General features: G+C 45.2%; 1 protein-coding gene across 2 annotated transcripts in view; it reads right to left on the reverse strand.

The window, feature by feature from the left end:
• il11ra (interleukin 11 receptor subunit alpha) overlaps positions 1-16037 on the reverse strand; it is a 39247-nt gene that overhangs the window by 18127 nt on the left and 5083 nt on the right. Inside the window, exons 2-4 of one of the 2 annotated variants that reach the window (XM_076283933.1) lie at positions 6336-6432; positions 4665-4719; positions 3776-3945 (exon numbers count right to left, since the gene is read on the reverse strand). In XM_076283933.1, coding sequence (XP_076140048.1) covers positions 3776-3945; positions 4665-4719; positions 6336-6432 — 322 coding nt within the window. Of the gene's footprint in view, positions 1-3775; positions 3949-4664; positions 4720-6335; positions 6433-16037 lie in introns of both variants that reach the window. The other variant, XM_076283932.1, reaches the window with a different exon arrangement.

The following is a 16037-nucleotide window of genomic DNA, read 5'->3' on the forward strand; positions in this document are numbered from 1 at the left end:
TTACGCAATATTATAAATTACTAGTATGTTAATGTCATAGGTGTTATTTGTCAGCTTTAGGTAAAGTAGAGCAAATGAGGTGTTGTTATAAATAGATATAAGGTTATTATAAACAAATATGAGGCACAATGAAATGAGAGCCTGGACAGTTAAGACAAAAGGAATGCATTTAGTTCACTTTATTTTCATTTAAACCAACACACATAATCAGACTGATTATCAATGCTCTGAGCACATTACACAAACACAGGGCAAAAAAGTGGCACGGCATGGTCCTATATTTTGTGGTGGTGGTTATTATTGGAATAAAACTCACAATGCCACTGAAATCTATCTTGGGTCATTATGAAAGATTGTTCGAATCAAAATAGACCTTTGGTTTAAATGAAAATAAAGTGGAGTAAATGCATTCCTTTTGTCTTTACTGTCCAGGCTCTCATTTCATTGTAGGATAATAGGGTCACATTCTTGTCACTTTACTTAGAGCTGACAAATAACACTTATGATATTGCATGGGAGATGTATAAATTATTATAACTTTATTACATATACTTATAGCTATAGATATATAGGACTACAGTAGAAGTCAAAACTCTTTATGCATCACTATACGCATTTCGCAAAGCAAAGTAGTTATGATGCATCATAAAACTGACAAGTGAGTAGGCAGATCTTGACATATTTATAATGCATTATTCAGATTAAAATTATAATCATTCATAATTAGCTGTCATAATGCATCATGAAGTTGGTTATGACGACTTGTGAATACATATAGATGGTAATAATGAGCATTACAATGGTTTACAGACACCTTATAAAACATTATGAATGCATTCATAGGGCGTTATAAATACAACCTTCATAGAAAGTGTTACCGGTTTTGCCTTATATTTTTATAATATTATAAACACTGTCACACGTTTTAAAACTATTGCTGCTTGTCTAGGCCTATCTTGTGAAAGTTTTCTGAACATATTGAACACACTTTTAAAAATACCGCGATAATACCGAAAACCTTGATAATTTTGGTCACTACAACCGTCTGTGAGGTTAAATTTTCATACCATTACATCCCTACTCTAGGGATCCTGATCTGACAGCGATCTCTTTTTTGCCCTGCAGCTCAGGCTGGAGACCTGTGCATCTTTTTCTGCTGCTTCCGTTTCTGCTTTTGACGGGTCCAATCACAAGCTGGCTTATCCATCTGGCGCGCTATTGGCAAGTTTAAAACAATGACGATGGCGGCAGGAGAGCCTGGAGTTTTCGCCTCGCTCTGCAAACGTCACCCGGTTTCGTTGGTCAGATTGGTGAAAAGACTATCCAATTGCGTACAGAGTCATTTGAACTAGGCCCGTTGATCACGCCTCTTGACCAGTAGGCACGGCTGTGAGTTCACTGTGTGCTGAGTGTGTTTCACTAATTCACGGATTGGGATAAATGCAGAGACTAAATTTCCCTCACGGGATCAAAAGAGTATATATACTTATACTTATAAATACATAGCAGACTCCCCAGACTAATGATCAATCTTAAAAGATTGAGCTTGGTCTGGTGAAAGCCAGACTATCTCTACTCTTTGCTCCAGCTTGGTCTCATTTGTGGCATGGAGCAACGCTGGTGTGAATCAGACTGTGTACTCTACTGAATCTCTCTCCATGATGGAGTGGCTCTTGCGCCGAAGTGAAAGCTCAGCTCAGGGAAGTCTTAGGCCTGAGAGCTTCCATAAGGCTCCTGAATCTGCACTAAGCTGACAGCTAGACAGCCCAGCACATACACACACACACACACACACACACACACACACACACACACCCACCCACCCACCTGATTTATCAGCAGTTTGGGGAAAAGATCATGGCAAAACATGACATGTCTCCTTCACACAGCTTTCAACTCAAAAACAAATTTGTGTGTATGTGTGTGTATGCATGTGTATGCATGTGTGTGTGCGCTCGTGTGTATGTGTGTATGTGTATGTGTGTGTGTGTGTATTTGTATGTATGTAAGTGTATGCATGCCTGTGCGCATGTGTGTGTGTGTGCATGCCTGTGAGTATGTGCGTATGTGTGTGCATGTGTTTGTGTGTGCATGGGTGTGTGTGTGCATGTATGTCTGCACATGCATGTGCATATATTTGTGTGCATGTATACGTACGTGTGCGTGAGCATGAGTGTGTGTGTGTGAGCATGAGTGTGTGTGCGTGAGTGTGTGTGTATGTGTGTGTGTGTGTGTGTGTGTGTGTGTGCATGCATGTCTGCATGTGCTTGTGCATATATTTGTGTGCATGTATACGTATGTGTGCGTGAGCATGAGTGTGTGTGTGTGTGTGCGTGAGTGTGTGTGTGAGCGTGAGTGTGTGTGTGTGTATGTGTACATTTGTATCTATGTAAGTATATGCGTGCCTGTGCGCATGTGTGTGTGTGCATGCCTGTGCGTATGTGCATATGTGAGCGTGAGTGTGTGTGTGCGTGAGCATGAGTGTGTGATGTGCCCTGGGCCCCAGGTTAAGAGTGGGGTCCTTCAGGCAGGGTTCTGGGAAGGTGTGCTGTGCTGTGCTGTGCTGTGTTGTGCTCAGGTTGCTCGGCCACATTGTGTTGTGGACAATGAGACGGAGCACCTCCAGCAGCCTCTCATTCAGCCCCCTCGCCTTCCTCAGGAAGGGACACACAGCCACTGCACACAGCCCTTTCCTGCGACAGGAACTATGTGGAAATACAGCCGTATATTTATTTTACATAATCATTCAGAAACACATGTACGTACACACACACACACACACACACACACACACATACACTCACGCTCACACATACACTCTCTCACACACACACACATTCCAGGGTCAAAGCAAAGACACACACACACACACACACACACACACACACACACACACACACACACACACACACACAACATTCCGGGTTCAAAGAAATGTAAACACAGTTTAGGTCATCAACCCAACTTGGTACTTGACAGCATACAGTTTGTTCCAAAGTCAAGTGCCTCCTTTTAATAGAGATCTTTGGTATGTCTCTCGAGACGGAAGCCAATTCGAGAGACCTGGGGTGTCTGTATACAAGCTGTATACAAATGAGTGGGTGTGTGTGTGTGTGTGGGGGGTGGGGGGGGGGTCAGAGTGTGTGTATTTCTTACTGGAACACAGGAGATGCGAAGAGAGGAGAGAAGAGAAGGGGGCAGGGAAAGAGGAGGAGATAGAGGAGAGGTGAGGTGGAGTTGGAGTCTTTTCCCCCTCATTGTTTTCAATGTTTCAATATTACTTTAAAAATGAATGTGCATTTACAAAAGAATGTGCTATTTTACTCTTCTTATGCTTTGGCTACACTGTATTTCAACAGGCATGCTAATGAAGCAACAGTGAACTGGGAAGATGTAGGGAGAACTACGAGAGAGAGAGGAGAGGAGAAGAGAGGGAATAGAGAGAAGGAGAGGAGAGGAGGAGAGGAGAGGGAATAGAGAGGAGTGGAGAAGAGAGGAGAGGGGAGGAGAGGAGGAGAGAGGGAATAGAGAGAAGGAGAGGAGAGGAGGAGAGAGGGAATAGAGAGAAGGAGAGGAGAGGGGATATAGAGCCAGGAGAGGAAAGGGAATAGAGAGGAGAGGAGAGCAGAGGAGAGGAGAGGGGATATAGAGCGGAGGAGTAGAGAGGAGGTGAGAAGGGATAGAGAGGAGAGGAGTGGAGATGAGAGGAGGAGAGAGGGAATAGAGAGAAGGAGAGGAGCGGAGAGAACAGGAAAGGAGAAATGGGGATACTCACTGCCTAGTCGGAGTCGCACAGCCTGGATGAGGGTGCCGCTCTGGTCGTGGCAGCTGTAGTTGCCCTCCATGGAGATGTGGGCGCTGGGCAACGAGAGCGAGGAGTCCAGCTGGACAGCCTGCCGGGGCAACACTGAGCTCCCATTCACACGCCACTCCACAGGGGACCTGCTACTACACACACACACACACACACACACACACACACAAAAATCACTCAATACACAACACCAGGCCAGGGCAGTGAGGTGTGTGTGTGTGTGTGTGTGTGTGTGTGTGTGTGTGTGTGTGTGTGTGTGTGTGTGTGTGTGTGTGTGTGTGTGTGTGTGTGTGTAAGAGAGAGAGAGAGAGAGAGAGAGACCTTGAGAGAGAGTGTGCCTGTGTGTATGAAGTGACATGTGTGTGTCCTTTGTGATCGTGTGTGTGTGCGAGTGCGTGTGCATGCGCCCATGGTATGTGTGCCGGTAAGAGTATTATGTGGGGGTCAACATCTATGTGCCACCCACCACATACACGCACACACACACACACAGATACATACAAGGTGTGAATATGTCTCCTATCGCAGGTTTACTGGAAGGCTTAGCTTAACCCACCTGGCTTTGCATGAGCGGTCAGTGAGAGAGAGAGGAGAGAGAGAGAGAGAGAGAGAGTGCATGTGTGTGTGAGAGAGGCCAAAGCACACATACCCACCTCCTGGAGAGACGACAGAGAGAGAGAGAGAGAAAGATAGAGATAGAGTGAGAGAGAGAGAGAGTGCATGTGTGTGTGAGAGAGAGGCCAAAGCACACATACCCACCTCCTGGAGAGACAGCAGAGAGAGAGAGAGAAAGAGAGGGAGATGTGTGTGTGTGAGAGAGAGAGAGATAGAGAGGCCAAAGCACACATACCCTCTGCATGCCAGAGTGACACTGGATCCCAGTCGGCCATACTGGACGTCTGAAACTGCACAATGGAGACGGACACACAGGTCAGAGGAGAGAGGACACACAGCAGGGCTGCCAGAGATACGGAGTGTGTGTGTGTGTGTGTTTGGGTGTGTGTGTGTGTGTGTGATTTATGCGTGTCCACGCATCACCTCCTTTTTCAAACACTTGGCAGTAAGCACCTATTTATTATTTTGTGTGTGTGTGTGGGTGTTTTTTGTGCTCTGTGGTAGCATAGTGTCCAAAAGTGATCGTGGCCATTGAGGAGGAGATGGGTGGTGTTGGCATGAGTCAGATAGTCACCATGGCGACAGGGGAAGCAGCGCCCTCCTGTGTGTGTGTGTTTATGTTAGCCAGGGTTTCGCCCGGCCTGTCCAGCCCTGGTATTTATATCAGTGGAACAACACACACCTACTGCCAAGTGTTAGACAAAAAGAGGGGCGCGTGATGAGTGTGCACACACACACACACGTGAACATGCACACGCACACACACACACACATTTACACACACATTCACGGACACACACTTGCACCGTGCACACACACACACACGGACACGCACATACACACACACACAGACACACACACACACACACACTTTCTCTAGGGGAGTAGTTGGCCTCCAAACCCTGGTACTAAATGTGAAGCAGAGAGATCTATGTTCAATGTCTGCATTCAGGAGCAGCCTACTGGCAGAGGAATATTATGCAGAACTCCACATTACTCACATTACTGTTCCTCATGCCAGCTGAAGGACTGCCATCTCACACACACACACACACGCACACACACACATGCACACACACACACGCACACACTCAAACACAAGCACACACACACGCACGCACTCACACGCACACACACACCCACATGCACACACACACACACACACACATGCACACACACACACACACGCACACACTCAAACACAAGCACACACACACATACACACACACCACCACCATAGTGTGTTCAAAAATGAGAGGAACAAAATGGGAGATGTGGATTGCTTCTGCAAGGCGAGAGATGATTATGCATGTGGCTTTCCCATTGGAAGAGGTCATCAACAGCTATCCTTCACTTCTCTTTTTTCGGGACATTTTACGTAACAAAAAGCAGTATGCTACGACTTTATACATCTCCTTGCTACTTTGCACAACATATCACAAAGTGTTTGTGCAATAAATAATTCTATCTATCCATCCATCCATCCATCCATCCATCCATCTATCTATCTATCTATCTATCTATCTATCTATCTATCTATCTATCTATCTATACATATATAAAGAGAAAGAGAGAGATGTGTGTGTGTGTGTGTGTGTAATATTACTATGCCTCTCTTTGTCATGCTTTACTTGGATAGTCCGCCCACAGAGATTTAACAGATCATCTGTTCAGCTTGAATTTCAGTTACAGTTCATTACTGGGAATCACCTTCACCAAATCCAACCACATATTGGAGTCAACAGAGTGTCAACAGATCGTTTGTTGATAATCTGAGCATCTGTGGGATAATCTGTGGGCAGACTGTCTCAGTGTGACTCTTCATGGACTACAGTGCAGGACTAAAGTGTGTGTGTGTGTGTGTGTGTGTGTGTGTGTGTGTGTGTGTGTGTGTGTGTATTCTCACCTTCATTGCTCCATGCCTCAGAGCTGATGTGGACCACAAGCAGAGAGAGGATCCCAATGACTAGTAGACGGCCAGGAGAGGACCCTGATACAGGCATCTGGAGAGGCAAGGACACAGGCAGTGGTTTCACACACAATGACAATGACACACACACACACACAAACACACACACACACACACACACACACACAGCAATACTGATAGTGGATCTGGAGAGGCAAGCACACAGACAGTGGTTACACAATGACACACACACACTCACACTCACACACACACGCACACACGCACACACACACAGCAATACTGGATCTGGAGAGGCAAGCCCGCAGGCAGTGGTTACAAACCCACACACACACACTAGTGCCGTCATGATAACTGAAACGATACCATACCAGAAACATTTAAACATCAGTAACAGAACTAATAAAATAGGCCTAAATGATAGAACATAGCACTAAAATGCTTAAAGAAAACAACAACAAAAAAACAATATAAAATATGGCACTAACAAAACGGTGAATCGTAACATTTTTAATTTCAGGGTATCACATCGATGCACACACACACACACACACACACACACACACACACACACACACACACACACACACACACACACACACACACACACACACACACACACACACACACACACACAGACACGGGCGCTGGAGAGCCTTAAATGGAGCTCAGACCTAAACTCAGTCCACTGCTGCCGGGTAACTGTTGACCCCCGAGTGCAAGCTGACGCGAAAAAGGCCACTTGATCTGGACGGTGCGCAAACAGAGAGAGTGTGTGTGTGTGTGTGTGTGTGTGTGTGTGCAAACAGAGAGAGTGCACCGTGTGTTTACACTGCCTACCCGCTTCTCGTCTTTATGACAGCGTGGACGACATCAGGGAGACGCCCTCACCTTTTATTACAGGTGTCAGAGGACACACTGACGACGCTGTATCTGAACAAACACATTATAGAATCACTCTCAGTCCACCTCAGACTGGACGCATCCAGAGGACATTAAATAGCATGGTCACTCTTCTCCTCTAGCAGTAGTATTGACAGATGCAGTAGCATTTCCTAGATAAGGTCTCCTCAGCACTGTAGCTTGAATGTTATCCTCTTCGGTAAGTTGCTTGGGATAAAAGCGTCTGCCCAATGAATAAATGACAAGGAATGACGTATGCTCTTGCACTCAATGTTGTTCTGGAGAACTGCCACTGTTAGCTACATGACTCATCACATCTTCCATCACATTCACATCTCTTATCATGCCATAACAACAGTTTTCCAATCAGCACACAATGACCTCAGCGCAGACTGCCAAATGAGCCCTTGAGTTTAGAAGAAACTCATTTAATCAGCTCACATAGATGGACCAAAATAAGTGGAATCATCTGATTACATTTAATAGGCAATCTCTTTTCAAATAGAACGAGTGCTCTTTAAAAATATGCTTTCAGCCGGCCATCACACCGGTGTGATGGGAATGTTGGGAATTGAACGCTCTAAATGAAATCTGATTTCATTGACTTTAACCAGAGCCCTGTCTATACGGCTCCTAATTCAACATGGAATTTTAGAACCTTACGTTGTTGCAGAACAGAATCTTCTATTAGAACGTTCAAAACTCCCCTGCTGAAAGGTTAAAAATTGTGCCTCGGATATTAAAGAGAAATGAAAACCATTAATCTTATGTGAGTGAGTCTGTATATGAGCAAAAATCGTGAAGTGCTGCAGCTTTGGGACAGAATTTGGAAAACAATGGCTATGCCCAAAAGTAAAATGATATCAGTAAACAATGGCCATGCCCAAAACTATCTCAGAGAACATCGTGTATGCCCAAAAGTAAAATGATCTCCCAGAACTTCGCCTTTGCCCAAAACCATTTCAGGGAACTATGTGTGTGCCCAAAAGCTGTCCAACATTCATCTCTGATCAGAACAGGTTGACTTTAAAAGAAGTTTGGACTGCAGTAATAGGTGCACCTGCAACCCCACTCTACACACACACACTCACACACAGACACACACACAGAGACACAAGCTGTGTGCTTCCACACACACACACACACACACACACACTCAGACACACCGACACACACAGGCACAAGCTACGTGCTTCCATGAAAAATGCCAAGGCCCATCTGGCTTCAGGCTGTCAGGTGAACAGACGAAAGCGAGAGAGCGAGAGAGCAAGAGAGCGAGGGAAATAAAAGGGAAAGAAACATTCCACACAGCTGAGTCACTGGGGCACCGGCAAAGAAGAATTTACCAACCAGCCGCCAGGATCTCAGAGGGCAATCCATCAGTGTCAGGCTCCGCGCATTGGTACGGCTCGGCATAACTGCCTTTAAAAACTCATCTGAAGCTACAGTGAGATGCAGTGCACACAGCGCTAACCAACCATGACTAAGCCCAGAGTTTGAGGCCACTCATCATGAGGTTCCCGTTGACCCTAAAACATCTAGGGAGGAGGAGGGAGGAACGGATAGGAAACACCATAAAACTAAACCCAATGGTGGAAACATTGACATCTGATTGTCGTCGACTACACATCAACAGACTGCTTTGGTTTGAGACGGACGTCACAATCAATCACCAAACATCCTGGTTTGTAGTTATGTGAGGATCCCAATCAATCCAAACCTAGATTTGAAATTTTAAGTGATATCCGTGCCATAGTTGTTTAGCTAGATCAATTTCACTACCGCATACTACCGAAGGCCATTAAAGAGAGAGATCACACAAGTCTGCCCACTATTAAAAACCAGAGTTGGACTAACGCCAGAACTATACACAGCCACTTCCTGTTGGGGTCGACTCGATGCCGGTAAGGTCGGGGTTCCTAAGGACAGCGCCTCAATGCCCTCTTTTACCACACTGTATGTGGAGAAACTAAATAGGTTTCATTCCGTGCAAAAAATTGGACGCCAGAACACAGAACGGCTTTACCATGGTAATGTATGCTGTGGAAGGTCAATATATGTGTGTGTGTGTGTGTGTGTGTGTCTGTATGTGCATGTGTGTCTGTGTGTGTGAGAGGGGGGGGGGGGGGTGCTATATTTTCATGAGAGAATTGTGAGCACTGTAATTGGCCTGGCAGTGATTATTACACTGGGATTGATTAAATTCATTTGTGTGTGTGTATAAATGAATTATCCGCTCTGCAGTGCAGTAATCTGAAGAACCCCCCATTAAAAAAAGAAGAAAAAGTCCATTAATAAAAGATGAGATAATTAGGTTAGGTCAAGGTGAGAAAAAAGAAAAACAAAGCAAAAGTGGTTGACTCACAGGGTGCTGCAAGTTGAGGAGCAGAGCCTCCCTCCTGCGTGGCCACCAGGGGAAATCAACTCTCTGCTCGAGCCAAAAACCCCAAAATTAATTATCTGAACTCTGGACTGTGTGGGGTAGGACAGCCTTAACGTGCTTTCCGTTGTATATTTAGGTTTCCCAATAACTCAAATCTCTCTTGGAAATCTCACGGCTCTCGGGAGCTCTTGCTCAAGGTTGACGGACTTCAGTTTGGTTTGTGGAAACAAAAGTAGACAGTGAGAAAGAAGGCAAGAAATCAAGAGAGAAAGTAAAAATGAAACTTCTTCCCCATTTATTAATGGCCATAAACACTTCAGAGTCCACTAGTCTCGTCACCTTCAGAGTCCACTAGTGTGGTCACCTCTCCTCAGTAGAGTTTCTAATCAAATGTCAGTTTTGTGTTGAGACAGGGAGAGAGCAGGAGTGCAGAGGAGCCCAGTGAGTGGTGCCTTACGGAGGATTTCAGTTCTGCGCTCACACACATACACACACACACACACACACACACATGCACACACAGGCACACGCACAAACACACACACACACACGCACACACAGGCACACGCACAAACACACACACACACAAATATATGCACACGCACACACAAACAAACACACACACACACAAATATATGCACACGCACACACAAACACACACACACACACACAAACACACATAACCTCAAGGCTTTGCCAAATTCAGCATGGAGGTGCTGTCCTGCAGACCAAATGTGTGTGTGTGTGTGTGTGTGTGTGTGTGTGTGTGTGTGTCTTATCAGAGCAAACAAATGCTATCAGGGCCCTACCCTCAACACTGGGGTCTGCTGTCTGGCTTTCTTCTGCAGAATGAGATTCAGGGTAGATAAGACCTCACTGCCCACACACACACATCTTCGTCAGTATACAGCTTTAACAGTCATTACCCAGCTGCCCACATACACACACGTATTTTACTGTATACAGCTATCAGAGCCCAGCTGTACACGCACACACACACACACACACACACACACACACACACACACACACACACACACACACACACACACACACACACACACACACACACACACACACAGACACACACATGCACACACACACAGACACACACATGCACACACACACGTCTCAGTATACAGTACACAGTATACAGCTTTCAGAGCTCACTCACAGCCCCCCCCCCTCCCCCTTTCCATGCCCGTGCTTGATCTGGCGATCTGGAGGTACAGAAAGTATAAATAGCCCTCACGTTCCTCACTGCCCACATGCCCTGTCCTCCCACACCGCAGCACACCGCTACAGACCACAGCACACAGGGGCACTGCTGCTAAACCTCATTCCCCAAAAAACCACCAAACCCAGCCTGCCTGCATGCCCGCATGCCATGCCAGCCTCGCTCGCTCGCTCGTCTGCGCCCAGTCTGTGCCCGGTCCCTCAACCTGTCCCCTCCCACCCCAGTCAGAGGATAGAAAAAGGATTAAAAAGAAACAGAGAAGGACAAAGAAAGAGAGAGCAACAGACTGACCAGGTGCCCATGGTCATATCCAAATCCCTAAAGAAAGAGCAACTGACTGACCAGGTGCCCATTTCCAAATCCCACACCTATCTCTCTATTCCTGCCACTCTTTACTATTTAATCTGAATGAAGGCAAAAGGGCCAAAAATATACTTTAAAAAAAGGCTCACGTGTGGAACCACCTGTGTAGTCACCTGAAAGGCTGCTGACCACTCAGGGTCATCTGCTCATCACCATCCTCTAATGACAGCTGGGTTTCTCCCCATGAACCAGCAAGGATGACATGTTTTGTTTTGTCCCCGTGAACTAGCTATCGATCACACATGACAAGTTAAATCAGAATCAGTCTTGTGGAACCAGGTTGGCACTTCAGCACTGGGAAAAATAAATAAAGACGTAATCCCCAAACTACGGAAGCGTATTGCATTCATGACAAATAAAATAAAAATGCACCCTGTTTGTCTGAATTAATGACTTGGCGCATCCTGTTTTTCTGAATTGTTGAGTTAACTATCTCATCAATACAGAAAAGCAGCCCTGTTTCTCTGAATTAACGAGAAAATTATCTCGTTAATTCAGAAAAACAGAGCTGTGACTTGCATGAGGTAAGCTTATAGATACCTGGACTAGGTGTTTTAATGTTTGTTTTAGATGTTTGGTTTGGCTGTCAAACCCTCCGCAGCAAACTGAAAAAGTCCGATTTAACTTGGGTTTTATTAAAGAATGTCTGTGTAGATGCATACATATAGAACACTGCTAGATTCTAAATCGCATTCAGTATTTTGTGCTTTAGCTAGCAGCTAGCAGTAGCTAGTTATATGGATGTTGGCTGTGATGCCTAGCCTACAATGCAGCCTGCAAACAGGGCTGTTTTTCTGTATTGATGAGATGGTTAACTCAACAACTCAGAAAAACAGGTTGTGCTAAGTCATTAATTCAAACAAACAGGGTGCATTTTTTTTTATTGCATGAATGCAATACGCTTCCGTACCAAACATCTTTAGCAATGACGGAAAAAAAACTACAACAAAAAGAAGTCTGGACTGATGCCCTCTTTGTAAGATCAAGATTACAAGTTTACACATCAAGGACCATTTCAAAACTGTAGACTATAATTCACCTCAGTACACACGGTTGCACATGACACAATGGAACAACTCCCCCAAGCAAGTCCTTGGGTCTGAGATTTCCATCCAAAGAAAAAAAAAATGAAAATGAAGAAAGAAAAAGTGCTATAACTGCATCACATATGTCTACCAGATGTGCAGCGAGAATCTTGGATCCATATTAAGAGTGCGATTAAATTATTCGTGAAATTTATGACTTTTGCAAGGAGGCTTTTCTGGGTTTTTTTTCTCTCTTCCTTTCATTTTCCCCCCACAGCCTCTGCTCTGGATTCTCTGAGAGTTCTGCATGTAGGCATGTGCATGGCTGTTGGCTGCATGGCTGCTGAGTGCTGCTACGTTCTGGTTTCTCCATAACCTTAACGCTGCACTGTGAGTCACCACTTTAGGTCACGGTCACACCGACTCCAAAAATAGACTACACAATCAGAAGGTCATCAGCGTAACCTCAAGCTTCCAGCACTCAGCAGGTTGTCCATATAAGTGACCTGCTCCAAGCCCCAACACAGACTCCAGAGGATGGACATCCCAGACTCCCTGGCCCAGCCTTTGTCTCGTGGTGGCCATATCTCTTGTTGGACACAGGGGTCCAAAATGGTGTTGGTCACGAAAGACATTCTAAAGGCCCAAAATGGTGTTGGTCATGAAAGACATTCTCACCACAGCCTCTTGAAATAGACCTTATCAGAGTGCCCACTGGAAACTTGTACGTGAAGCAGAGGGGGATGAGAAAGAGGAGGGAAAGTAAAAACACTCCCTGGAGCATAAATAACTCAAACCTCACGGATCATGCTAGGGAATGCTAACTATTCTGCCAGAGTTGGCAAATCCTAAATCCATTTTAAGCTGTTGTTCTTGCTGTTGTGTTCCATTCTCCTCATGGAATAATCAGCTTGTTGTTGTTGAAAGAGCAGATCCAATCCAGAGCACTTTTCAGGGGCTTGCCACTACCGACTGCTTCGGTTCAATGCATTCACCTCTGCAAGGTTATCATTAGCAGCGAGCGATATCAAGCACTGGCCTGTTTGACTTAGCACAGCAAATATTTACTTTAAGAAAAGAGAGAGCGCTTGAAAAGTTTGTGTGTGGATGGAAAATGAGAAGGTTGTTAAATCCTGCAACCTCACACAAGGCCTAGTGGCACAAGCAAACAATGATGTATTGTTTTGCCCTGCAACTCGGCAAGCAGGAGTTTCAGAATGTGCACTTGGCATGCAGAGTTGAAAGTCTTCCCTGTGCTCCGAAGCACTTTTTTTAATTAATGTCTTGCAGATACACCCCCCCGAACAAACTGGCAAGTCAGGCTATCAAATATCAGGCCCACTGTATGACATTTAGATCTAGGCTAAGGTTTCAGCAAAACTGCTTGGAATATGACACTTTTAAACAACTGCAATATAAATTCAATAAATGAGTTTAAATGAATCGTTTGGATTTGGTGAAGGAAGGGTACTACATGTTAATATAACTATTACTATTATGTTTAATGTAGGCTTTCCAACTTTATTTGAAACTACTATTTTTTAACTTATGTAGGTTTCATATACTGTAAGTCGCTGTGGACAAACGTGTCTGCCAAATACCATAACCACATTAGCATGATGCCACTGTAATGTTTGGGAAGGTCTAAAAAGAGAGTGCTTTATGGCTGCACCACAATAGCACAGCTTAGCCTGGGGGGGTCAAGAGGCACCTTTAAAATAAAAACACTCTTTCAGCACCGCACAAGTCTCGGCATCGGCTGTATCGCTCACGAGTGGTGACTCACGCTCACACAAGCAACTACACATCCCCTTTTTACGAGAGAGCCGGCGAGGAAGCGGCAGAAAATAGACAGCTGCCATCGGAGCTAAGCCTGCAGTGGAAACCATGACTGGGCCGTGCTGACAAATGGTGTCTCCAGTGAGCCCCGAAACAGGAATGTTCTTCCAGCGACGCACAATGCAAAATCTGCCGAGCTGATGAAACGCTGACGTCTTTCATCATTTTATCATCATATATAAGCTTCACGAGCGTCCCAAACACACATTGATCGATGCATAGATCTTTGTGTGGCATTTGTGGTGAGATTATTTTCCGTGCTAAAGGTCATGGCGGAAGACGAATGAAGAGGCAGGTGAGCGCGTGTTCCCGCCAGACAATGCTGACATTTACGTTTGTTTCCCTCTGCTTAATGATGCGGAAGAACGACAGGAACCAAAGGCTTTTGAGCTCTACGGAGCCCTGCATTAATTATAGAGAAGCAACAAATGTAAACAGCAGGCCCATCTCTCTCACTATGAGCAGTTAATGACCCCTTCAGGAGGCCAGTCGAGGTAAAAATGATTAGGGAAATAACTGTGATATTTTGCCTTCTGTGAGAGGCCTAAATTACGTAAAGGAAAGGCACAATTTACAATTGAACTAAAAATATCCTCAGTGTTTGCTGTGAGAGGGGTTAGGCAACTTAAGACATCAGAAAAATATGAATCCCAGAACAGACGGTGTGTGTGTGTGTGTGTGTGTGGTGAGGGGGGGAGGGGTGTCTTGTGGAAAAATGAAGGAGATAGAGAGCAAATGAGAGCGAGAGGAAGAAAAAAAGGAAAAAGAATGTGAAAGAGAAAAGGAGAAGGACGTGTCCCTAATGGCGACCAGATGAGCTGCCTGTCTCCCTCCAGCAGCATGCAGAGCCAGGGCCAGGGGAACTGTGCATCGTCTCTGGGAGAGAGGGATGGGGGAGGGAGAGAGAGAGAGAGAGAGAGAGAGAGAGAGGAGTACTTATTCACTGCCTTGGTGTTGTCTTAGGCACCGACGCCTAAACATTCCAGATTGGAGACAAATGGGGGCAGCATTGCTAGTGTGTTTTTTTCTCTCCTCCTTTTCTCTCTTTCTTTTCTTTTTTTTCTCCCCCAGTTTCTTCTTCACCCTCTTCTCCTGCCTCCCTGCCTCCGCCTCAGACCACCCAGGACTTGTTCAGATAGAGGCATGCGTTACAGGTCGTTAACACACACCGACGTGCATATTAGGTGAAGAACCGAGAAAAGCAGCAGGATGCCAGCTGGCCCATTGAAAGACAAGGATGACAGAAAGAAAGGGGGGGGGGGGAGCTGCCAGCCAGAGAGAGAGAGAGAGAGAGAGAGAGAGAGAGAGAGATGAAGGAGAGAAAGATAGAGATGAAAGAGAAGAGATGGAGAGAGAGAGATGAACTGAGAGTGAAAGTGTAGATGTCAGTTGAATTTCAAATAGACACTGAGAAAGTGTGACTGTGGTTGTATAGGTGAAGTCAGGCCTGCTACCATAAAAAACACTCACACAAAAACACACTCACACATACACACTCACACATGCATAATAGTCTCTGACTCAACTGTGTTGTGAGGTCATGGTGGGCACCGTAATGAAGATGAGGCCATTTCTATAATGTTGACTATGAGCACGTGGGAATGGTATAGCCTTAGTCACATGCAGGACTATGCACATAAACACTGGCTATGTGTTGGCAACACAAGGAAATTAGTTATGATCTTAATAAGATGAACAAACTACATTTAAAGTGATGGTGAAATCTGATGTTTAAGGCGCAATCCATTATTCTAAAGAAAGGCTGCTGACATATAGCCTGGATGCTAGCCGACATTTAGATTTTGATATTGACAGCACAATAACCAGAAAACATTGCTAAGGCAGTTGTGGAGAAGAAAATCCCTGTATCCGTTGAAACACATACACCATAATCACATCCCAATGGAGTAGTACCAGACTCAGATTCTGAC

Source organism: Alosa pseudoharengus, unplaced genomic scaffold (assembly GCF_046254945.1).
Source record: "Alosa pseudoharengus isolate Yale_2024_CS ecotype anadromous, Long Island Sound unplaced genomic scaffold, YU_APseudo_1.1 YU_APseudo_1.1_scf_14, whole genome shotgun sequence".
In the NCBI taxonomy this organism is placed as follows: Eukaryota; Metazoa; Chordata; class Actinopteri; order Clupeiformes; family Clupeidae; genus Alosa; species Alosa pseudoharengus.